General features: G+C 48.7%; 1 protein-coding gene across 1 annotated transcript in view; it reads left to right on the top strand.

The window, feature by feature from the left end:
• The window catches only part of MAPKBP1 (mitogen-activated protein kinase binding protein 1), a 58,084-nt gene that overhangs the window by 17,817 nt on the left and 16,422 nt on the right, over nucleotides 1-23,845 (top strand). The window contains exons 2-3 of the mRNA XM_049782400.1: nucleotides 16,510-16,601; nucleotides 23,702-23,764. Of these exons, the coding sequence (XP_049638357.1) occupies nucleotides 16,510-16,601; nucleotides 23,702-23,764 (155 nt within the window). The remainder of the gene's footprint in view (nucleotides 1-16,509; nucleotides 16,602-23,701; nucleotides 23,765-23,845) is intronic.

Below are 23,845 nucleotides of genomic sequence, written 5' to 3'. Positions count from 1 at the left end.
TCAAATTCAGTCGGTCCCAGGTCAGCTGTGTGCAAGGCAAATGCCCTACCTGCTGTGCTATGGATGTAGCCCCAAGATATAGAATTCTATAAGAGCTTATTAAGTAAGAATAGGGGTCGGAGCGATAGCACATCTGTAGGGTATTTGTCTTGCACATGGCCAACACAGGACAGACCCCAATTTGATTCCCGGCAACCCACATGGTTCCCCAAGCCTGCCAGGAGTGATTTTCTGAACGCAGAGCCAGGACCCTGAATGCCACTGGGTGTGACCCAGCCCACCCCCCAAAGAAAAGCATTGATAAATATTTTGAACTTATAAAAATAACATATATAGGGCCCGGAGAGATAGCACAGCGGCGTTTGCCTTGCAAGCAGCTGATCCAGGACCAAAGGTTGTTGGTTCGAATCCCGGTGTCCCATATGGTCCTCCGTGCCTGCCAGGAGCTATTTCTGAGCAGAAAGCCAGGAGTAACCCCTGAGCACCGCCAGTGTGGCCCAAAAAAACCAAAAAAAAAAAAAAAAAAAAAAAAAAAAAAACATATATAGGGGTCAGAGAGATACTATAGTCACTATAGTATAGTGGGTAGGGCACTTGCCTTGCATACAGCCAACCAGAGTTTGATCCCTAGCATCCCATATGGTCCCCCAAGCACCTCCAGGATTCTTTGTTTTTTGTTTTGTTTTGGTTTGGTTTTGGGGCCACACCCAGCGGTGCTCAGGGGTTACTCCTGGCTGTCTGCTCAGAAATAGCTCCTGGCAGGCATGGGGGACCATATGGGACACCGGGATTCGAACCAACCACCTTTGGTCCTGGATCGGCTGCTTGCAAGGCAAACGCCGCTGTGCTATCTCTCCGGGCCCATCCTCCAGGATTCTTGAGTGCAGAGCCAAAAGCCCTGAGCATTGATGAGTGTGGCCCCAAAACTCCCCCAAAATAGGGACAGATATATGTATAAAACTATTATTTGTCATATATATTTTGATATATATCTTTACATACTATTTATCAAACACATGTTTTCTGTACTGTAACCATAGAATTATATGAAGCACAGCTTCTCTCTTCCATGAAATTATAGACTAATAGGGGAGCAAGACAGAATCTTAGAAACTTCTTTTTTTTTTTTGGTTTTTGGGCCACACCCGGCGGTGCTCAGGGGTTACTCCTGGCTGTCTGCTCAGAAATAGCTCCTGGCAGGCACCGGGGACCATATGGGACACCAGGGTTCAAACCAACCACCTTTGGTCCTGGATCGGCTGCTTGCAAGGCAAACGCCACTGTGCTATCTCTCCAGGCCCAGAATCTTAGAAACTTCTATCCACAGTGCTAAGTGGCACCAGCCAGGTGAGTGGTACAAACTAAATGCCGCTGTAAGAACAACCAAGTATGGGTCTCCAGAGTCACAGGAGAGGCAAGCATAGGGGAGATGGTTTATTTGAACTGGGCCTTAAAGGAAGAGGATCTACTTCTGACTGGTTACGAGGCAGAAGAAAAATGTGAGCTCTAGCCCCAAAGTGCCTTTCTACAATGATAAACAACCCAGATTGACCACTGACATGATTCCTGTAGATGAGGAATACGAACTAGAAAGAGCATTGGATGCAAGTGTAAGGCTTGTTGGCTGGATTCAGTTAGCAGTGAGGAGCAGTTTAGAGTAGGAGAGGACATGACCAAGGCCTGACTATGGAAAATGACTGTGAGTTAGCAGGAGGGGAGGACAGGTTTGCAGATGAGAGATAAATGAGGAAGACACTGCTATGTTGTCCAGGAGCATGGTGCTCAAGGCCTCCGCCAGGTTGTTGGATTGAAGAATGGAAAGGGAGGGACTATTTTGCAGAGATTTCCATGGAGAAGAGCCCTTCCCTTTTCCCAGTAGAGTCCCAGAGTACAAGTTGGCATGACTGTGAGGACACCAGGAGTCCTCCCACTCCCCTGTGTCCCTGAACTCATACTCTGTACCTCATCCAAGTTAAGGGAGTTAGGCCATTCTCCTGGTTACGAAGTGACCGCCAAGATAAGAAAACTTAGGGATGCAGAGTTGGTGGATAAGGAGAATGGTTCCTTGTTCATGGTCAGGCTATTAGCTCACACAGCTTTCTTTATGCTTCTTGTTTTGCTGTAGAGGAGACTGAACTTAGAAAAAATAATTACTCAATGCTGCTTGCTTTAATCAAGATAAGCCCATCTTTGTCTTTCCCTTACTATTGCCTACTCTAACCCAGGCACCATGATGTTCAAGCCACTCTCTGGACTTGGGTACACACGGATATTCAGATTAAAATTCCCTTCTCATGAGTGAAGTTGTTGCTATCCTTCGTATTTCCTCCCGCAGGACATGGAATCAGTGTCCAGCTTCAGACCCTAGAATGCCAGTTGCCTTAGAAATAGGTCTCCAAAGTCTGTGCTGACTGTGGATACTAGTTCCCACTGGATGTCAGCACTCTGGCTAGGGTTCTCTGGCATTTAAAGACTCCCTGCCTCTTCTTCCATAACCACCTGAATGAAGAGAGCTCAGAACCCTTTGGGAGGGGGGCAACCCAGACATGCTCTGGGGCTACTCCCTGCCCTGTGCATTGGGTCTCTTAGCTGTGTCGAGATACAGATAGTAACAGGGCTTGAATTTAAGCCTTCTGCATGCAAAGTGTGTGCTTCAGCCTATGGAGCAGTTGCAGAACTCATTCTGGAACCATTTAGGCTACTGAGGAAGTCTTGGTACTGTGTTTTTGAGGTGTTCTTTTTTTTTCTTTGTAACACCTGTGGTACTCAGGCTTATTCCTGACTCTGCACTCAGGGAATTACTCCTGTTGGGGTCATGGAACCATATAGAATGCTGGAGATTGTAAGGCGGTGACCACATCCAAACTGTACCCTTGCTAAATTTTTTCAAAGTAAAGTTACTGAACTGTGGGTAAGAGAGCTAGCACAGGGTTTCATCATACTTGCCAAGTATACAACTTGCTGAGATTCTATTCCAGGCAACATATATTGTCCCTGCAAGCACCACCAGGAGTGACCCTGAACATAGAACCTGGAATAAGCCCTGGGCACACCACTGATGTTCCCCCCAAACAACAACGACAATAATAAAGTTAGTGTAGTAAACATTGTTCCTCTATTTCTCTTGTGCCTTCCTCCATGGCTCTTCGACTGCCTCAAACACGTCCGAAGAGACACTGTGTTTTTCTCATGGATTCCCCTCCCAAATGCACCGTTCTGGTAATTTGAGAGAACCCCAGCTCTTTTTGAGTCACTATGGTTTATTGTTTTCTCCTTAATTCTGGAGACTGGGAGGCTAGAATTTGAAAATAAAGGGGTAAATGCTAAACCTAATAGTTCCCCAATTCATCTCTCTGCTCTTTTAATTTTGTGGTAGTTTATGTGGTTGCCAGAGACCAGCACTTAATTGTAGTGGTCACACCTGTGGCTGCTCCCTGGGTAGCACATATACTACTTGCACAGACCCTTACTCTATGAGCTCCTGGGGGCCCCAGACTCCAGAGCAGCACTATCAACCAAACTCATGATTTCAAGCTTGTAAGGCAGGTGCTTTTAGCTATTGAGTCATTCCCAACCCTCCCTTTTACCCCAATTTATCTTCATGGCCTCCTGGAGAGCTATATGACCTACTTCATATCTGTTAGAGACAGGAGAGGGATTGCTTTCTGAATAAAAGTCTACAGAGAAATTCTGGCTGATCACCCACCAGTCTCACCTAGTGCTGAGGATCAAGTATTGGATTGTGGAACTAATGCTCTGCATACCTGAAAAATTGTATTGAGACTCAATGGTAGGGCACTTACCTTGTACATGGCTGACTGGGTTCAATTCCTGGTATTCCTAAGACCCACTCTCCCAGGCGTACCAAGAGTGAAACCTGGGCCCAGAGAGATAGCACAGCGGCGTTTGCCTTGCAAGCAGCCGATCCAGGACCAAAGGTGGTTGGTTCGAATCCCGGTGTCCCATATGGTCCCCCGTGCCTGCCAGAAGCTGTTTCTGAGCAGACAGCCAGGAATAAGCCCTGAGCACCGCCTGGTGTGGCCCACGAACAAACGAACAAAAAAGTGAAACCTGAGTGCAGAACCAGCTCAGGAGTAAACCCTGAGCACCACTGCTTGGGAGGTGACCTTAGAGATCCCCCAGGAACCAACCCAGGGAGTCCTACAGAACAAAGGTTTACAATCCTGGTCTTTCAATTTTTTCAACCTTTGTTCTGCAGGACTCCCTGGGTTGGTTCCTGGAGGATCTCTAAGGTCACCTCCCAAGCAGTGGCAGATTTACCTTCCTAAGAAGCAGAGGCTATTTTCATCCCTGTACCAGAGAATTGGCTCAGCCCCAGTGCATGCTGGACTCTAAGCAAGGGCGCCTGCTTCTCAGAGTGGATGTTCCTTGTTTCTAGAGCCTTCAGGGTTTTGGCAGTGGAACAGAACCCAGCCAGTTGGTGTGGAGACCCAGAGCCTGGCCCAGAGGCAGGGTCTGTTTTGGGGTCTTGGTACAGCTTGCACTTGGGACTCTGATGGGCCGGAGTATGTGAGCAGGGGAGGGTGTGACACGCCTCTCCGCCCCTGCCCCACCAGTCACGGGACTCTGCCCAGCTGGCTCAACTCCGCACCAAGCCTGCCTGCCTCGGGCTGCCCCTGTGGTTTTGCACAAGCTGGCAGCTCCCAGTGTCTGCTGTTGAATCTGCCTGTGGGATTAGTTTGCCGTGTGTGGGCAAGACAAGGAGGGTTATTCTTAACCTGCAGCAAGGGAGGGCAAGGCCCAGAGACAGGCCTGTGACTTGCTTGTTTATGGAAAGAACAAGCCTGTGGTTTGGTGGGAATGAGTGAGAACGCGGATATTTTTCACTTGCATTGAGCGTGGCAGCAAAACATCACAAAAGCAGCACTGGGCTTCCCCTCGGAGGCTAAGGTACTTTGGCCAGCATGAGGTCAGCCAAATCCTGGAGGCCATTGTGGCTATGGCCTCCTGGTTATCTCTCTCTGGAGAGCAGGCCTGCTGCCTGGCCTTTTCAGACTTCAGGAAGCCCCTCTGTGCAGAGAGAAGCAGAGGTGAACCACTTGTGCCTGTCCTGCCACCCCAGGTGCTGTCCTGTGCCTCCCTTTTCTTCCCTCTCTACTGTCACTGGTACGTTTCCTATCTTCCCTCCATTTCCCATCCTTCTCCTCCAACTTGGCCTCAGCCTGACCTCTCTCCCCAGCATTCAATCCTCATTTCTGTTGTGAAATCAAGTATTGTGTAGTTCCTGTCAAACATCCCGAAGCACTGTAGATTCAGTACATCTGAACAAGGCATCCTCAGTGCTTCTTTAGTGCAGTTGCAGGTCCTTTTCTGGCTCCACTTCTTCTTATGGCACCATTAGAGTGCTCGGCCATACTTGTTCATCTTTTGCCACCTATCTATTGGTAGGTTCTTTGCTCCTCCCATTTTCTTTTTGCTGGTCCAGATCCTCTTATTCACTTCTATGAGCTATTCTCTGGACAGTATCTGCTCTTGCCATTGCTCACCTTTGTTAGTTCCTTCTGCCCAGTGTGCTCATGCAGCTTTTTCTATCAAGGATTCCTCCTCCAGGAAAGATAGCATGGAGGTAGGGCATTTGCCTTACGTGCAGAAGGACGGTGGTTCGAATCCCGGCATCCCATATGGTCCCCTGAGCCTGCCAGAAGCAATTCTGAGCATAGAGCCAGGAGTAACCCCTGAGCGCTGCTGGGTGTAGCCCCCCCCCCCAAAAAAAAAAAAAAAAGAATTCCTCCTGTAAGGCATTTGCCTTTCATGCAGAAGGTCATTGGTTCGAATCCCGGCATCCCATATGGTCTCCCGAGCCTACCAGGAGCGATTTCTGAGCATAGAGCCAGGAGTAACCCCTGAGCGCTGCTGGGTGTGACCCCCCCAAAAAAAAAAAAAAAAAAAAGAATTTCTCCTGCTTGACTTCCTACCCATTTGGATACCTGTCCTCCAAGAAGCCTCGCCAAATACTGTCTTCCTTCCTGGAAAGCTTCCTTGTTCTCTTCTCCACGCTTGCTCAAAAACCACCTCTCCTTCCTTCTACTTGGAATCCTGTGTGTCTTCCTTATGCCTCTTAACACATTCTTGGCTGCTCTGGAGTCTTTCGTGCAACTTTCCAGATGGATTTGAGGTCAGGGGCTAGAGTCCATGTGTCTGTCACTCCCCCATCCCCACTGTCACCACAGTGCCATGAAACAGCTCTTGTGAAATCTGCTTTATACTTTGACCCAGTCAGTACATCTGCACACTCCTGGAGCAACAAAGTTTCTTGGTCATTATTCTTTCTTCCTGCGTGCCTGTTGAATCTCCTCTATGCCCCATTCCATTATTCATTACCCTCTAATTTGATTTCAAGTCCCATTAATAGACGTAGGAAAATACTGTGCTATCTAGTATGAATGAGTGGTTCTTTCTATGGCCTCAGAACCACCTGTTTTTTCCATCCACTTTAATGAAAGCCAGAAGAGCACTTAAACAGTTGGCTTTATTCTTTCCTTCTCTCCTGGGAAAAGGCTATTATGAAGTTATCCCTTTATCTAATTAAAGTGAGGTACAAGATTTTACTTTCCTTTTTCCTCCCAGCAGAATCCATTCCCTCCCTGGTTAGGGCTGCTGTGAACTGTGGGTACCTGGAGTAATTCTGCTCTTGAGGGAAGCTGACACTGTCTTTCAGGCTGGTGTAGGTTTTCCTTCCTTTCAACACTTGCCACCTGCCAGAGCTAAGTCCCCACAACTTGCATTCTCCTGTTGGTGGTCTGGTTTCAACTGTGGAGGGCAGGCAGGGCGCTTGTGACCTCCATTCGGAGTTTTCACTCATGCCTGAAGTGATGTTTCTAGAGCTGTGGAGGTCATCTGGGCACCACCCATTTGTGTCCCTTGGCACTTGTGTCCTGTCCCAGGCCATCATCCCATACCTGGCCACAGGTGTCTTCTGGGCTGTGTTTCATGGACTTTGGGCCACTTTTTTTTTTTTAGGCTGCTGTCATGCCTGTTTTTTTTTTTTTTTTTTCAGTTATACTTGAGGGTCAAAACACACCGTGGCCTTGCTTCCTTATGTGAAAAGAAAGTTTTATTCTGGGGGATCTAGGACATTGGTTCTCAGAGTGTAGTCTGGAACTCCTAGGAGTCCCCAGTCCCTCCTAGGGCATCAATGCACTCTGCCCTCCTTTGACTACATCTCCAAGTGAGGCCAGTTTTCCTCCAACTAGAATAACATCAGGCAGCAGATCTAGTGCAGGCACAGATACGAAAATCCAGCTGTTTCCTCTTAAGCCAGACATTAAAGAGATTTGCAAAAATGCAACAGTGCCACTCTTCTCACTGATTATTTTTTGTTTTGGAAACCAGTTATTTTGAATAAGTGTTCTGTTAACGTCTAATGTTTGGTCTTGTTATTTATTTGTTTTGTTTTGTTTTTTATTTGGGGTCACACCAGTAGCGTGTGTGGTTACTTCTCAGGGGTTACTTCTGACTCTACACTCAGAAATCGCTTCATGGGCCCGGAGAGATAGCACAGTGGTGTTTGCCTTGCAAGCAGCCAATCCAGGACCAAAGGTGGTTGGTTCGAATCCCGGTGTCCCATATGGTCCCCCATGCCTGCCAGGAGCTATTTCTGAGCAGACAGCTAGGAGTAACCCCTGAGCACTGCCAGGTGTGGCCCCCCCCCAAAAAAAAAAAAAGAAATCGCTTCATATGAGGGATCATATGGGATACCGGGGTTCAAACCACTGTCTTTCTGCATGCAAGGCAAATGCCCTACCTCCATGCTATCTCTCTGGTCTTGTTATTTTTTAAATGAATTCAAAATATTTAAAGATATTTATGTTGTGTGTTTCTAACATAGTAAATATTGATAGATCGAAATTGATATTGTATAAACAAAGCCTATTAAAGTCCTTGATGCTTTCTTTTGTTTTCTCCTCAGTACTTTCTTAGAGTATAAAGAAAGTGAAGAATGAGAGAGACCAGAGTGTGAAAATTGCCTAGCTAGGTCCTCTCATGGTGGCTGGTGACTTCATGGTTCCCTGAATAAGATGGTGTTTTCTCTCCTGCCCTAGCTTGTGTTTCTTGAAGTGGGCACTTGTGCACCGAGCTGAGGGCCACCATCCCATCACATACTGCTATGATACCCTCACTCCCAGCTTCCCCGGTCTCTTCCCCAGTCATAAAACCACAGAAAAGGAAGGAAGGTGAGGCAGAAGAAAGGAGGAAAATATACTCACCAAGAGCATCATAAAAATGTGTCACCCCAGTGCAGGGGTGGCGAACAAGTTTGACACAAAGAGCCAAAATTTTAAACTGTGAGAGTCAGAGAGCCACACCATGCAGTAACCTGCCAAAACAGACAAACACTCACACAAAAGCATGTAATTTTAACAATAATATATTAAACACATATTGCATTTTGCCATTTTGAGTGAGGGTGAAAATCCTGTTCGCCACCCCTGCTCCAGTGCAATGATTTGAAATACTTTACCAGGCAGCGTAGGGTTGTGAGTTCAAATTCCGGGACTGTCATATGTAGTGATTCCATCAGGACAGTCCTTCTGCATGACCTCTGGCAGGAAGGGCTGGAAGACTGTCCATTGGCTCAGAGCACTGGCCCAGCAGATACAGGGCTGTGAGTTCAAACTGGTGTTGCCTGCTGGTGCTGAGATAATCAGGACAGGACAACACCTGTGAGGGGCCTTCATAGAGAAAAAGCCTGGGATTGACTTAAGAAGATCTAGGGCAGTGATGGCTAACCTTTTTGAGCCCAAGTGCCCAAACTGCTGCACAATGCCCGGTCCTCCCAATGGCCAGTCCAGCCCTGTTGCCAGGTGAGCTGCAAACAGACACCGGCACACTCACCTCCCACCACACCGAATATCTTTTTTTTTTTTGGTTTTTGGGCCACACCCGGCATTGCTCAGGGTTTACTCCTGGCTGTCTGCTCAGAAATAGCTCCTGGCAGGCACGGGGGACCATATGGGGCACCGGGATTCGAACCCAACCACCTTTGGTCCTGGATCGGCTGCTTGCAAGGCAAACACCGCTGTGCTATCTCTCCGGGCCCCCACACCGAATATCTTAATTGCGGACCTTCTCGAGTGCCAGCTGCAAGGCCTTCGCGTGCCACAGCTGGCACCTGTGCCATAGATTTATCGAGGATCTAGGCTAGGGTAAGTGTGAGGGCCTGAGTTCAATCCCTGGTGTTGCTCTGTGCCACAGGGATTCAGAATGGGATCCCCAGCAAGGGAAAATTGGAAAAGGAGGAAAGTGTAGCCTTACAAGCACTTACGGAAGCACTTGCTTAACTCAAATAAAAGTGAATTCTTGTGCTCTTCACTCTTTCTGCTGGGTTGGTGAGTATCACCAGGTAGCTTGATAGTTCAGGAGTGGTTGAGGATGTGCATCCAGGGTGTTGCTTCTAAAGTACTGAACTCCACACCGTTTCTTTTTCTTTTTCTTTTTTAAATTAAAATCTTGATTTAAACACCTTGATTACAAACATGATTGTGGTTGGGTTTCAGTCATGTAAAGAACACCCCCTTTTACCAGTGCAGCATTCCCATCACTAATGTCCCAAATACCCCTCCTCCCCACCCCACCCCGCCTGTACTCTAGACAGGCTTTCTACTTCCTTCCACACCACTTCTTTTTTTTGTTTGTTTGTTTTTTGTTTTTGGGCCACACCCGGCGTTGCTCAGGGGTTACTCCTGGCTGTCTGCTCAGAAATAGCTCCTGGCAGGCACGGACACACACACACACACACACACACCATATGACCATATAGGACACCGGGATTCGAACCAACCACCTTTGATCCTGGATCGGCTGCTTCCAAGGCAAACGCCGCTGTGCTATCTCTCTGGGCCCCACACCACTTCTTAGACGACACCATCATCTTAAGAAACCAGGTGTTGGGGACTGGAGCAGCCCCCAAAGCAAGCAGGTAGGGTGCTTGCTTTGTACATGGCTGGCCTGTTTCCATCTCCATCATTTTTTTGGTTTTGTTTTGTTTTGTTTTTCGGCCACACCCGTTTGATGCTCAGGGGTTACTCCTAGCTAAGCGCTCAGAAATTGCCCATGGCTTGGGGTACCATATGGGACACCGGGGAATCGAACTGTGGTCCTTCCTTGGCTAGCACTTGCAAGGCAGATACCTTACCTCTAGCGCCACCTCACCGGCTCCCATCTCCAGCATCTTATATGGTTCCCTGCATCCCACCAGCTTTGAGCTCAGAGCTAGGAATAACTCCTTAGGCATTGCTGGGTGTGGCCAAAAAACCAACCAACCAACCAACCAACCAACCAAATGTTGGGTTGAGAGAGATGACTTAAAGGGCTGAGTATGTGGGGCAGGAGGGATGGCACAGTGGTATGCCATTTGCCTTACATACGGCCAACCTGAGAGATGACGGTTCGATTCCCAGCATCCCCTATGGTCACCCGAGCCTGCCAGGGGCAATTTCTGAGCACAGAGCCAGGAGTAACCCCTAAGCACCCATGGGGTGTGACCCAAAAACAAAAAGGTCTGAGTATGTGCTTTGCATGGGGAATGCCTAGGTTTGATACCTGACACCTCATGGTACCCCAAACACTGTTTCAGGAGTCAACCCTGAGGCTTACATGCTCCAGTTTTCATGGATTTACTCTCATCTGATCTGTGACTGTTCACAAAGTCTCTGGCATTGGTTTGTTTCTCAATGATTTGTCAAGTGCCCCATGTGTGCCAGGTACTGTTTAAGCGTGAGGAATATAGTTCTGTCCTCAGGAAGCTCATCTTGTGACAGAGAAAAAAGACAGTAAGTCTAATTGGGTTAAGTGTTGAATAACAGCCCTGGATGGGGCTGGATGATGGTGAGATGGATGGAGGGTGAGGCCTTTCTGTGCAGGCCCAGGCCACACTCCAACCTGGGTCTGAGGGTCCAGGATAGCGGCGGGGAAATGATCCACAGACATCAGGTTTCAGGAGACATCAGCTTTATTCAGGCCCTAGCCAACAGATGTGGCTTCTATCATAACCAATTTAAGCATGCTCTCTTCAGCTTGCCCTGCATCTTAGTTCCTCTCCGCCATGTCTCCTCTTACTGCCTCTTCCTGTTGCTTCCTCTTCTATCTCCCCTTCAATCCTCCAAATCCCCCTCCAGCCCCTGAGGTAAACCTTTTGTTACCTACCAAAGACCCTCCCAGAAATTGTCAGGTCTTACTATCAGGTAAGGTTATAGAGGAAGATGGGGGTGGGTGACAGTTAAGTTTTAGGAAGGGAACAGGCACTGGGTAATTGGGATAGAGAGTGATGACAGTGAAGCTAGTTTGGAAAGTTCTGGCCTTGGAGCAGAGGCCTGTGTGAGTAAGATGTGTGCGGGAGGTTTTTTTGTATAAGTAATATCTGCAGAACCCATGTGCAGAAACTGCGGAGTCTTTGAGACTGCAGTGGGTGAGGCGTAATCAATGAGGAAGAGGCCAGAGGCTCCGTGATGATTGAGAGCCTTGTAAACCTAAGTAGAGAACTTGGAATTGAACCTCAAGACTAGTAGCCACAGAAAATTTATAGCAGAATTATGACCATCGTTGTGGTAAGGGTTCCTCCCCAGCAGTGCTCTGGGGTTCTGTGACGCCAGGGATCAAACTCAGGGCCTCACACACGCAAGGCATGTGCTTAGCACATGCAGCTATCTGCCCAGTACTCCATGTGTGTTTGAAAGAATCCCTGTTGCTCCCATGAAGAGAACACAACACAAATCAGACCAAGACAGAGTTATTTCAGGGTCCATGTGGGAGGTTGCGGTGACTTCAACTCAGGGCTGTCTCGGTGAATGTTTGACAGAATTTTGGTGGGGAAATAAAGGCCTTGGTTTGTAGTATTTGCTAAGTGTCCATGGTGTAAGTACTCACTGGTTCCCACATTCTACTTGAACTTGGGTGAGTTTAGCTTGTTATATGTATGTCAGTGGGTATGCTAGCTTGTCTCCATGTTCAAGAGTAGATGGGGCATGTACCCTTTTTTGGAAAGGGTGCCAGGGAGGTAGTTGTACAAAGGAGAGGGTGGTTTTTCTATCCTGTCCTTAATGTCAGAGGCCTTGCAGGAATTCTGGTCTCGAAGATTCTTTGAAAATGGAGCTCCGCCCTAAACTTCACTGCAAACAGGAAGCTGGTTTGAGTTAGAACATAAAATAAAAACCAGCTGATGCTCCTGAATGTCTTCCCCCGCTTCTTCTCATTTCCTCAAACCAAAGGAAATTGCCTTTCTCCTCCTTGGTTAACTATTCAGAAAACCAGAAACAGCCAAAATCATACATAAATTGGTTTTATAATAAACTTGGTCTTTGAAAATAAGCCAAGTTTTGAGCCCAGGCAAACTTGTGCCTCTGGAGATTTTCTGGCTCAGAAATCTGCTCTACTGTCCACTGACCCAGCAGCTAAGTATCCAAGGAACCAATACAATGGTACCAGAAATCAAAACCTGTCTGTAAAGCCCAGGGAAGCGATTTTTTGATTTCAAGCAATTTTCTCAAACAAGCATCCAAGCCCATTTATTGGTCTGTGAGTCAGTCAAACGTGACAAACATCATCATCATCATTTTGGTTTTTGAGACATACACAGTGGCACTCAGGTTACTCCTGGCTCTGGCAGGCTTGGGGTACTATATGGGATGCTGGGGTCAAACCTAGGTCAGCCACATGCAAGGTAAATGTCCTTCCAGCTGTCTCATCACTCTGGCCCCAGCATTACTTTTTAATAGGATGGAGTAGAATAAAGAGAAAACTCACTGGACTATTTATTGTTCAGTGAAACTCTGGCTTCAGATTTCTGTCTATGCGCTCTCTTTCTCTCTCTCTCTCTCTCTCTCTCTCTCTCATGCACACTGCACACACAATGTGCACACTGGATCATGAGACATCATGTGTCTGTTACCATGGCTTGTGGTCAGAGAAGTTGGATAAACACTAGTCTTCAGAGCCTGAGCAACGCACTCTCTTTCCTCCTTTATATGGCAGTTGAAATGTCCATGCTAGTTTTAGCATTAATTCTCTTTGGAACTTGATCATCTGACTGCAAAACACCCACCCAGATTTCTGTCAGAAGCCGAGAACTAGCCAACTGGTCTAATTTTTTGAAACCAAGTCTTAAGCAGAAGATGGTCTGAATCCTATGAATTTCCTGCCCTGAGGATAGCTCCCTGACCTGGACAGCACAGCCTTTCCAAGCTATGTGGACACCACTGGGGCAAAAGATAGTAGAGTAATTGCCTTACATGCAGCTGACCCTCCTTTGATCCTGGCACTACATACGATTCTCCTGTCTGCCAGGAGTAAGCACTGAGCACTGACAAGTGTCGCCCACCAACCTCAACCCCTCAACCCCTCCAAAAATAACTACCTCATCTCAGCACCTTAGCTCAGGGCCTGCTGGCAGACACGTGTTGACATGGTGGCTGTGGTCGAAGTGCCCTGTGCTGACATGAGCCATAGATACTTGTTGGAATTTCTGGTCTGTGGTTCCCCAAGAAGCACCAGTGACTTGGGGGACCATCCTGGGAAATCGTTTTTTTGTTTTATTTTGTTTTGTTTTGTTTTTTTGGGTCACACCCAGTGGCACTCAGGGATTGCTCCTGGCAGGCATGGGGGACCATATGGAATGCTGGTATTCAAACCACCATCTGCCTTGGATCGGCTGCGTGCAAAGCAAACATCTACCGCTGTACTAATCTCTTCGGCTCCCTGGGAAATATTTTTTAACTGTAACATCCCATATGTCTGGAGTGATAGCACAGTGGTAGGATCTTTGCCTTGCACTCAGCTGACCCAGGTCAGGCCTGGGTTCAATACCTGGCATTCCATATGGTCCCCCAAGCCAGGAGCGATTTCTGAGCTCAGAGCCAGGAATAATCCCTGAACGCTGCCCAGTGTGGTTCCCCACCCCCACCCCAATAACTATAACATCCCAGAAGATTTAGTCTTGTCTTTGGCCACTGAAAGGCATTATTTATTTTCACTAATTCTGAACTAAAACAGTCCTTGGAGATAAGATTTAAACTGGCCCCTAGGAACATGATGAAGTCATGCAATGATTTCAGTGCAATGAGAGAGAAGGAGATCCTAAATCTTCTTAGTTCTGGGCTTCCCCGTTCTAGAGCCTGAGAACTGCCCTCTCTTTCTTCAGTGCCGCTCATCCCTCAGCTCATCACTGAGACAGTGAAAATGGAGTTTTCAAGAAGATTCTGGCACCAGGCTGGGGGCCATGACTGAGGTTACTGTCACTTGCTGATCATAAGGGAATTGGTGGACAAGCCAAGGCTTGCGAGCCACATGTGGCTCTTTACACTTTTTTAATGCGGCTCTTCTGTGTGCCGGGCGGCCGCTCCAGGAGTCAGGACTCTGCTTTTAGCCTCTGTCAGTGCATGCCCTGTGTGGCTCTCAAAATAAATTTCAATCGTGGTTTTGGCGAGATTTAGCTCAGTTGAAAAAAAAGGTCGCCCTCTACTGATAAGGGATGGTCAGCCCAGGTCTCCCAAAGTAGGTGATACCACCTAGCCTGGGAAGCACAGAACTGAAGGGGTTTAGTAGCTTGAGATGCAGTGTTGGGGGACTTTCTGTTTGTTCATTAATAGAAAGTAGATTTGGGGCCAGAGGGATGGCACAGCGATAGGGCATTTTGCCTTGCACGCAACCAACCTGGGGAGGGACTCGGTTCGATTCCTGGCATCCCGTATGTTCCCCCAGCCTGCCAGAGGTAATTTCTGAGTGCAAGGCCAGGAGCAACCCCTGGGTACTGCTGGGTGTGGCCCAAAAAACAATCAATAAAAAAAAAGTTAAAAGTTAAAAAGTAGGGGCCGGTGAGGTGTCTGCCTTGCAAGCGCTAGCCAAGGAAGGACCACTGTTCGATCCCCTGGAGTCTCATATAGTCCCCCCAAGCCATGGGCAATTTCTGAGCGCTTAGCCAGGAGTTACCCCTGAGCATCAAACGGGTGTGGCGGAAAAAAAAAAAGTTCAAAAGTAGATTTGCTGGGGATCCGGTCTCTGCACCAAGTGCAGTGGGCTGGTTTGTACAAAATCCTGGTGGAGTTAGACTGTGACCAGGGATAAAATGACATGGCACTGAGGATAGTGACCAGTAATGATGGAAATTATGGTGGCATTGTCCCCTCAAAGGCCCTAAATACTATGCATGTGCCCTTTCTGTTTGGGGAATGGGTGCAGTTCCTGGCAGTGCTCAGGGCTTACTCCTTACTTAGTTTAGGAATCGTTTGTGGTGGAGCTCTGAAGACCATATTGGATTCCAGGAATTGAACCACCTGCAAAGCAAGCACTGTATTACTGCTGCACTCTCTCTCTCTGGGCATTGTGTGCATGTCCCCTTTCATCTCTGTGGGAAGTGGAGCTTAGCCATCATAGCTCAGAATAAATTGGGCATCTGTTTGTAAAAGCACTTTACAGAGCACAGCATTAGGCCATGCTTCTGCCTCCCAGGCTACTTTCAGTCCAGAAGGCAGTCTGGGTGGGGCCCAGTGCTGGCAGGAAGAATGTGATGGAATGCAGATCCTGGGTGGATGAGTCACCTAATTGACACCTAACAGTCTCTGGTTCCTCCCTTCTGGTCACTGAAGATCAGTGACCTCAGGGTCTCTTGCTCAGAAGCCTGTGTGGATACAACAGGCCCTAGCTTGTGCTACACCCTTCCTACTTCACAGCTGGTGCTTCCTTGGGAGTCTGAGCTAGCTGTCACCACTCTGCTTCTCAGGGTCCTTGCCTTGTGCCTTGATTAGAGCTGGCGGTTCACACTGCTTTCCCCATGTGATCTAGAAGAGAGCCTGAGGAGGTCAGATCCACCCCTAAAGCATCAGGGCCTCTCTAGGGGTCAGGACAGAGCCTAGTACAGCAGGCAGGTCTCTTTCCTTGAGTGCAGCCAACCCAGATTCAGCCCCCAGAACCTACTAGGAGAGATCCCTGAGTGAAGCCCTGAACATTGTCCTGAGCATTGCTGGTATGTTCCAAAAATCAAAAAAGAGGGTATCTTGATCTGGGGTATGAAACGTAATTAAGGGCAGGTAGGTTATTTGACAAGAAAGCAAAAGGTGGGGCTATAGAGATAGTACACGAATGAGGCACTTACCTTATGGCAACCCCAGCACCCCATATGGTCCCCTATACCAGCCAAAGTGATTCCTGAGTGCAGAGCCAGGAGAAACCCCTGATTACCTCTGATGAGGACCCTGAAATGGATAGTGGCCGGAACTATAGCACAGCGATAGGGCGTTTGCCTTGTACTCGCTGACCCAGGACAGACTGCGGAGCGATTTCTGAGTAACCACTGGGCATCACCAGATGTGGCCCACCAAAAAAAACAAAATAAAACAAAAAAAACAAAGAAAGAAAAAAAGAGGATAGTGGTGTCAGGATCCCTAAAGAGGACAGGGCAGGTATGAGGAAGGTGACTCCAGTACTGGACTAGCTGGGTGCCCTCAGCACACTCTCCTAGCCCTACTTGTCTCTGACTTATCCTTCTCTGTCTCACAGGTGACTTTGGAGAAAGTGCTTGGAATAACAGTGTCTGGAGGCAGAGGACTGGCCTGTGACCCTCGCTCTGGGTTAGTCGCCTACCCAGCAGGGTAAGTGCAGTGGAAGAGCAGGGACTTTTTACAAAGCCTTGTGAAACAGCTGGGTGGTCAGGGTTTCCTGGCATCTGGATTGGGTCCAGGGCAAGATTTTGTTGTTTTGGTGAAGAAGACACAGGGCCAGGTAAAGGCTCTGGTAAGATATTGTCCTGATGCCCAGCTGTCCTCTCCCACTTCTTCTCCCCCACCATAGAGAATCTATTTTATATACATACAGCTCCGAGCCCTGCCGCACTTTTAATTTCCACCTTGTCATTTTCTTTTTTTTTTTTTTTTTTGGTTTTTGGGCCACACCCGTTTGACACTCAGGGGTTACTCCTGGCTATGTGCTCAGAAATCGCCCCTGGCTTGGGGGGACCATATGGGACGCCGGGGGATCGAACCGTGGTCCTTCCTTGGCTAGCGCTTGCAAGGCAGACACCTTACCTCCAGCGCCACCTACCCGGCCCCCCACCTTGTCATTTTCAAAACCAGCTTTGTTAAGATAATAATTTTCTGGGCCAGAGAGAGAGAGTACAGGGAGTAGGGTGCTTGTCTTGCAGCTCACCCCAGTTTGATTACAGTTTGGCACTGTATAATCCCCCCAGAGCCAGGAGAACCCAAACATTCACCCCACTGGAAAAAAATACTTAATTTCTGAGCTATAATGATAGCTGAACAATCTTGAGTGTATGTTTTGCATGTGGGAACCTTGGATTTGATCCTTGGTCTCACAGCACTGTTGGAACCCTAGGATTCAAAGAAGTAGGTTTACTTAAGGACATAGAGCAGGTACCTGCACGAGAAGCCAGCTCTTGTCACCTGATTGAGGAACAGCTCTTGGTCCCAAGATGATCCAGGGTCCTTTGGCCAGACCTGGCCTGTGCTGTTTGTGGGCTGCAGTGTCTCATGCGGGAAAGTACTTACCTGTCTGGGCTGTATGTCCTGAGAGACCTCAGGCTTCTGTGGTCTGGCCGCCCCCTTCCCCAAGGACTTTAATGGATGATCTCTGGTGCTGAATCCAGCACGGGCCTCTCCCGCCCGGGGGGAATTCCTTTCAGCCTGCCTGGCCTGGGAAAACCAAGTTCTCTCTTGCTGGAGGTGGGGCAGGAAAGGCCTAGGGTGTTGTGCCGTAGTCCCTGCCCAAACTCCTCCCTCCCCCCTTTCCCTCTCCCTACTCAAGGGCCTCAGGACTGGTGCCTTGAAGAGCAGTTCCTAGGCTGGTTACTTGGTTGGAGACCCCCACCCTGTGACCTCCCAAGGCCCCTGAGCGTGCTTCTCGGCTGTGCCCCGCTCAACTTCCTCTAACTCCCAGTTGGATCTTTGTAAATAGCCCCTTTCTGGGTGTAGGAGCTTCTTTCTGCTTGGGGGCCCTGGGAGTACCTGAGTGAGCCTGAGCAGGCCCTTCCCCCTGCCCTGGGCCATTCCTATCTGTGATATCAGCCCTGCACCACCCCCCACTCCTGTTCCTGCCATGCTAGTTGCTGGAGGAGCAGCTCAGGTATCCTAGAAACAAGAAGAGAAACAAAGCTTAGAAAATTCTCCCAGAGGCCTCGAGGCAAATATCAAACCAAAACAAACTTTTCTGAAAGGAAATGAAACAGCTTGAGGAGGTAAGGGATGGGGCAGTGTGCAGAGACCCCTCAGTTTGGGGCTGCCTTCCTTCCCCAGACTCTTCCTTAGCTTCTGCACTCCTCTGAAAACCTTGCCTTCCTGGGGAGGCCTGTCTGGCTCTCAGATAGCTTCTTTGGGAGTCTTAGTCTGATGGAACACGCATAATCCCTTTTCTGGCTGACTTGCTTCAAGGGTCTGGAATTTAGCAGCCCAGCACAGACCCTATCAATCCTCATTGTGAGGATGAACCTGGCCTGGGGATTGTTAGGACCCTCTGGCCTGAGAGCAAGTTTGATTGTCTTGTCTGGATCAGAGGAAAATGCCAAGCTCACTGTTCTTCCCATTAGCACCAGGCCTGGGGGTGGGGAGCTGGCACACAGAGAGAGCCCAGACTCCTCCCTGCTGAGATAGGAGAGTTTATGCTGGTTGCTATGTGCAAAGACTGGGAGTAGGACAGAGGGTGAGGCAGGACATCCCTGCCACCCTTTCAGGTATTCCCTACTTGGGTTCCCTACTCTTATAAGTTAGGGTTTGTCTCCCCAGGAGAGCACTGGGGAGGCACTCAGCTCTTTGAGCCAACAGCCTCCTGACCCCCAACTTCCCACCTTGTCTCTTTCCCCACATCCTCTACATTTTCCAGAGCTGGAGGGCTGGCCTGATGGAGCTATGGCTTCCACTCTCCACTGGGCCTTCAGCTGGTTCCAAGGGGTATGAGCACCTTATGCACCCTTAGGCTGGGAGCCCCTGCAGAGCGTGTGTTTTCAGGGTTTCCACAGTCACAGGGAGTGCAGAGAGAACCATCAGTCTCACTGAACCCATTGGGCCCTTCCTCATGCTCCAGACCTGGGATCTCACTTCCCAATCAAGTCTAGAACTTTGAGGGGCTGGAGCAATAGCACACTGTTGCACAGCAATTGCCAGCACCAGTGGGTACAGTATCCCTAATCATCACCAGCTGTGCCCTCCCCCCACCAAAAGAGAGTGGACTCAGGATAAGAATTGCTCTCTTCTGACACCTGTTCTGGTCCCCCAAATCCTTTGGCCTAAATCCTCTTCCATCTCAGAACCCCCCACCTTCTGCCCACTATTGAGAGGCCTCAGTCCTGTCTTGTAACTACAACTCATCCCTCTATTGTAAGTTTATCTCCTCTTCCCAGACACAGACATTGCCTAGGCACTGCCCAAATTGTATTAGCTGCATGTTCTTTTTTGTTTGTTTGTTTTTGGGCCACACCCAGTGACGCTCAGGGGTTACTCCTGGCTCAGAAATCACTCCTGGCTTGGGGGACCATATGGGATGCCAGGAATCTAACGAAGGTCTGTCCTAGGTCAGCCGCATGGCATATGCTCTACCACTGCGCCACTGCTCGGGCCCCATTAGCTGCATGTTCTGTAGCTGGCAGCCTCCCTGCTTTGAACTCCCCCTCTCAGCAGCAGTCTCTGGGCCAGCATCACATGGGTGGGTAGGGAGTATGATTAGATAAATAGATGAGATAGATAGAGCAGGCATATGAGGTGATTCTCCTGCTACATAGAAAGTGCTAGATAAGCAGTGACTTAATTGTTTCTCTGTGTGAAAAACATCATTCAGGGAAGTGGAAGCTTTTGTGTAGAGCTCAGTGGAAGCCTGATATAGCCTGTTTAGGCATCGCCAGGAGGTGAAACTCCAAGTCCCACCTCTCAGAGCTGTTCTCTGTACCCTGCCCTCACACCATGCCACCTTCCAAATTAATCACTTTTTTGTTGTTGTTGTTGTTGTTGTTGTTGTTGTTTTTGGTTTTTCGGTCACATCTGACAGCACTTGGGTTACTCCTGGCTCTACGCTCAGAAATCTCTCCGGCCGGCTCTGGGGAATATATGGGACGCCAGGATTCAAATCACCACCCTTCTGCATGCAAAGCAAACGCCCTACCTCCATGCTATCTCTCCAGGTCCAATTAATCGCTTTTTCTTTTTGTATTTCATTTTGATTTCTTTCTCTCTTTTTTCTTCTCTCCTTTCTTTCTTTGGTTTTGGGGCCACAACCAGTGGCACTCGGGTTATTCCTGGCAGGTTGGGGGGAATCATATGGGACACCAGGGATAGAATCAGAATTAGCTGTGTGCAAGGCAAAGGCCCTACCACTGTGCTATCGCTCTGGCCCCGAGTTTATAAGTCAGTTAAGGTACAGATACTTCCCTCCAACAATATCCCAGCTCCTTTGTCTTGATTCCCCCCCTCAGGATAACCTACGTCTCACCCCCTTTTTGGACTCCTCTCCTTTCTTCCAAAGGAAAACCTTCACATAGTCCCTCAGCACCTCATTTCATACTTCTGGGATTCCCTTTTTTCATCCTCCTTTTCAGAAGTCCCATTAAGAAGACATGCATTAGCAAGGCTCCAGTCCCTGTCAGGAAAAAGCATTCACTCTCCATAGAAGTCTTAGTAACAGCCTCCTTAGCCACAGATGAAGAGCCTGTGAGCTCTCAGGGTTGCAGAGCTGTACATGTCAGAACATGGATGCAGACCCTCATTTCCAGCTGCAGCACCACTCCTGCCCCAGTTTCTCAAGACTGCCTCTAAGGCAGGGGTCTCAAATTCACGGCCCGTGGCCAGCTTTCAAATATCGCAGTATTCGCGATTATTAGGTAAATCACAATAAAAATCGCATTAGTAAGGAAAAAAATAGCATTAAACATTCGCTTACCCCGAACAGTTCTGTTTGGGGTATGCAAGTGTTTAATGCAATTTTTCTTACTAATGCGATTTTTTTATTGCGAATATTCGGTAAATGAAATCCCTTTTGTGGCCCTGCCTCACCCTGACTTTGCCTCCTTCGGTACCCAGGTAAATTGAGTTTGAGACCCCTGCTCTAAGGACTGGAGTCCCTCTCTCTCTGTGGCACAAGTGGGCCACAGGGCAGGGAGGAGAGTGAGGCCTGCTAAGACTACAGTCTCTAGAACCCAGGAGGCTTCAACCTTCCCTAAATGATTTTTGTACAGCTGTAGAGGGCCTGGATCTCCTAGGAACACAGTGGTTAGAGAGACCAATGAATGTGTTATGACCTCTGATGGCACATGGAAGGGGGCTAGAAGCAGGCAGGAATACTTTGGCCAGGGAGTGGACTTCGGTTCCTGGGAAGGCACAGGAGAGGATCAGACTGGGAGAGTGGGAGATGGAGATGCATAGTTGGACAGGAGCAGAGCTGGAACCCTGTAAGATGTTTGGTTGGTCGTAGTCCCAAGGGCATTTAGCCAGGGATGCTGGCATCAGCTGTTACATGTGCCACGGAATATTTGCTGGGAATATAATCCTGGAAGGGAAAAGGCCTTTAAAGCCTGGCTCTTCCTTCTTCAGAGCTTGCTGGAGGGTTAACCTTGACTGTCTTTAAATTTAAAAGCTCCTTTCTCTGAGCACCTTCATGTGCTAAGTTTCCCTGAGCTGTTTTGGAGAACCCTGACCCCTATGTCCTGTCCCTAATAAAATCTGTGTATGTGTATGTGAGTCTGCATGCACGCGCACACATGCACACACACAAATATGTGTTGGGAAAGAAGAGAGACAATGATATTTTCAAGGGGAGATTTGTGCCATATCTGCCTGTGCTCAGGGTCACTATTGATGGGGCTTAGGGGAACTATATGTGGTGCTTGGGATTAAACCAGGATTGGCTGCATGCAGGACAAGTGCCCTAACCCTTGTGCTCTCCTGCTAGCCCCTCTTTGTCATCATATATTTAAAATTTTTTGTGACATGACATTCTAGAAGGGAAGCCTGAGACCCCAAGTTGTTATAATGAGAGAAGAGAGAAAGGAAGGAGGAAGGGGAACAAAGGAAAAATGGGGTGGGGAGGTGTAGCAGAAGCCTCATGCTCTAATCCCAGGGGATTGGAGAGATGCGGTCTGGAAGCAAATAATCCACACACAGTTAAGGGGATAAAATGCGTTCAGGAACTTTCACCATAAGCCTGCTTCTAGCACTAAAACCTGCAAGCAGAAAGTTTAGTTGTTGAAAACCTGAAACCACAAGCGGTTTTCCCCTGAGACCTGGGGTCTGTATTGGGGAGTGCACCCAGTACACACCCTGGGGTGGAGAACAGGTAGGGTAAGAGACCAATCCAAAGGGTGCTTCCATTCAAAGGTGCTTCCGTCCAATGAGTAACAAGCATATCCTGCACTATAGAAAAATGCAACAATATGAGGTAAAACAAAGTAATAGGGAAGGATGAAGAAATGAGTGAGGAAGGATTCTGTTAATCTGCATCTTTGAGTAGTTTGAAGCCTAGCCACATGCGTAGGAGCAGTTTTCACCTTCCTTTGCTTCCAGTTTCTAGCAAGGAGAATAGGGTTGTTTTAGTTTTGGGGCCATGTCTAGCAGCGGTCAGGGATTATTCCTGGCTCTGCACTAAGAAATTACTCCTGGGGGGCCAGAGAGATAGCACAGCAGTAAGGCGTTTGCCTCAGATGCAGAAGAACAGTGGTTCGATTTCTGAGCATAGAGCCAGGAATAACCCCTGAGTGCTGCCGGGTGTGACCCAAAAACCAAAATAACTAAAAATAAATAAATCACTCCTGGCAGGCTTGGGGGCCCATATGGATTGCTAGGGATCAAACTCAGATCAGCAACATGGAAGGCAAATGCTCTACCTGCTGTACTATCACTCTAGCCTGAGAAAAGGGTTCTGATACAGAGCTCCTTGGGCTTCCCACTAAACAAGGTTAGGGGTGCAACTCTCTTCTCCCTTGTGCAGGTTATTGTGGAGGGAACTTGAGGCAGAGGGCAGTGGGGCTCCTTGCCTCCTACTCCTAGCACAGCGCTCCCCTCAGAGCACTGAACCTGAGCCCACTTAGTCTTTCCATCTGGTGGGAGAGGCACCTCCCTGCTTCTCTGCAGGTAGGCAGAAGAGGTCCTGGTTGTCTCCTGGCAGTCTGAGGTGAGGTGGAAGACCCTTCAGTCTCCTTATAAGTAGGGCTTGTCGGGGCCGGAGAGATAGCATGGAGGTAAGGCATTTGCCTTTCATGCAGAAGGTCATCGGTTCGAATCCCGGCGTCCCATATGGTCCCCCGAGCCTGCCAGGAGCGATTTCTGAGCATGAAGCCAGGAGTAACCCCTGAGCACTGCTGGGTGTGACCCAAAAACCAAAAAAAAAAAAAAAAAATAGGGCTTGTCAGAGCTGGACACTACAAAACTCTAGGCCTGGATCAGACTTCTCAGACCATCCTGCTCCAGTCCTGCAGAAGGCTCTTGGGGCCCTCTGCTCTCATCCCTTTCCTCCTCTCACACCAGAGTGGAGAGGGGCTGGCCCCCTGCCAACTATGCACTTGGGCATCCACATGAGAGGCTGTGGCCTTCCTTGCAACACTGGATGCCTGGGACTGCCCGCCCATCCTACTGCTCTGGGTGGCTTTACTGCTCGGGGACCTGCGTGGCACAACTTCAGGGAACTGCTGAAAGTCACTGCTGGGTAGCTCAGCAGCCATCCAGAACTGTATTGATGCTGAATGTGTCCCCTTCCTGCCTAGGTGCGTGGTTGTGCTGTTCAATCCCAGGAAACATAAGCAGCACCACATTCTCAACAGCTCCCGGTAAGTGTGCACCTCTGAGGTGCTGAGGGGGCTGTTGTCTGGGTTCTCTGGACTCTGGGATAGAGCAGGAAATGCCTTGTG

This window comes from Suncus etruscus, chromosome 10 (assembly GCF_024139225.1).
Source record: "Suncus etruscus isolate mSunEtr1 chromosome 10, mSunEtr1.pri.cur, whole genome shotgun sequence".
NCBI classification, from domain to species: Eukaryota; Metazoa; Chordata; class Mammalia; order Eulipotyphla; family Soricidae; genus Suncus; species Suncus etruscus.
Note: the sequence above shows the minus strand (reverse complement) of the source record. Positions and strands in the feature narration are given on the sequence as shown.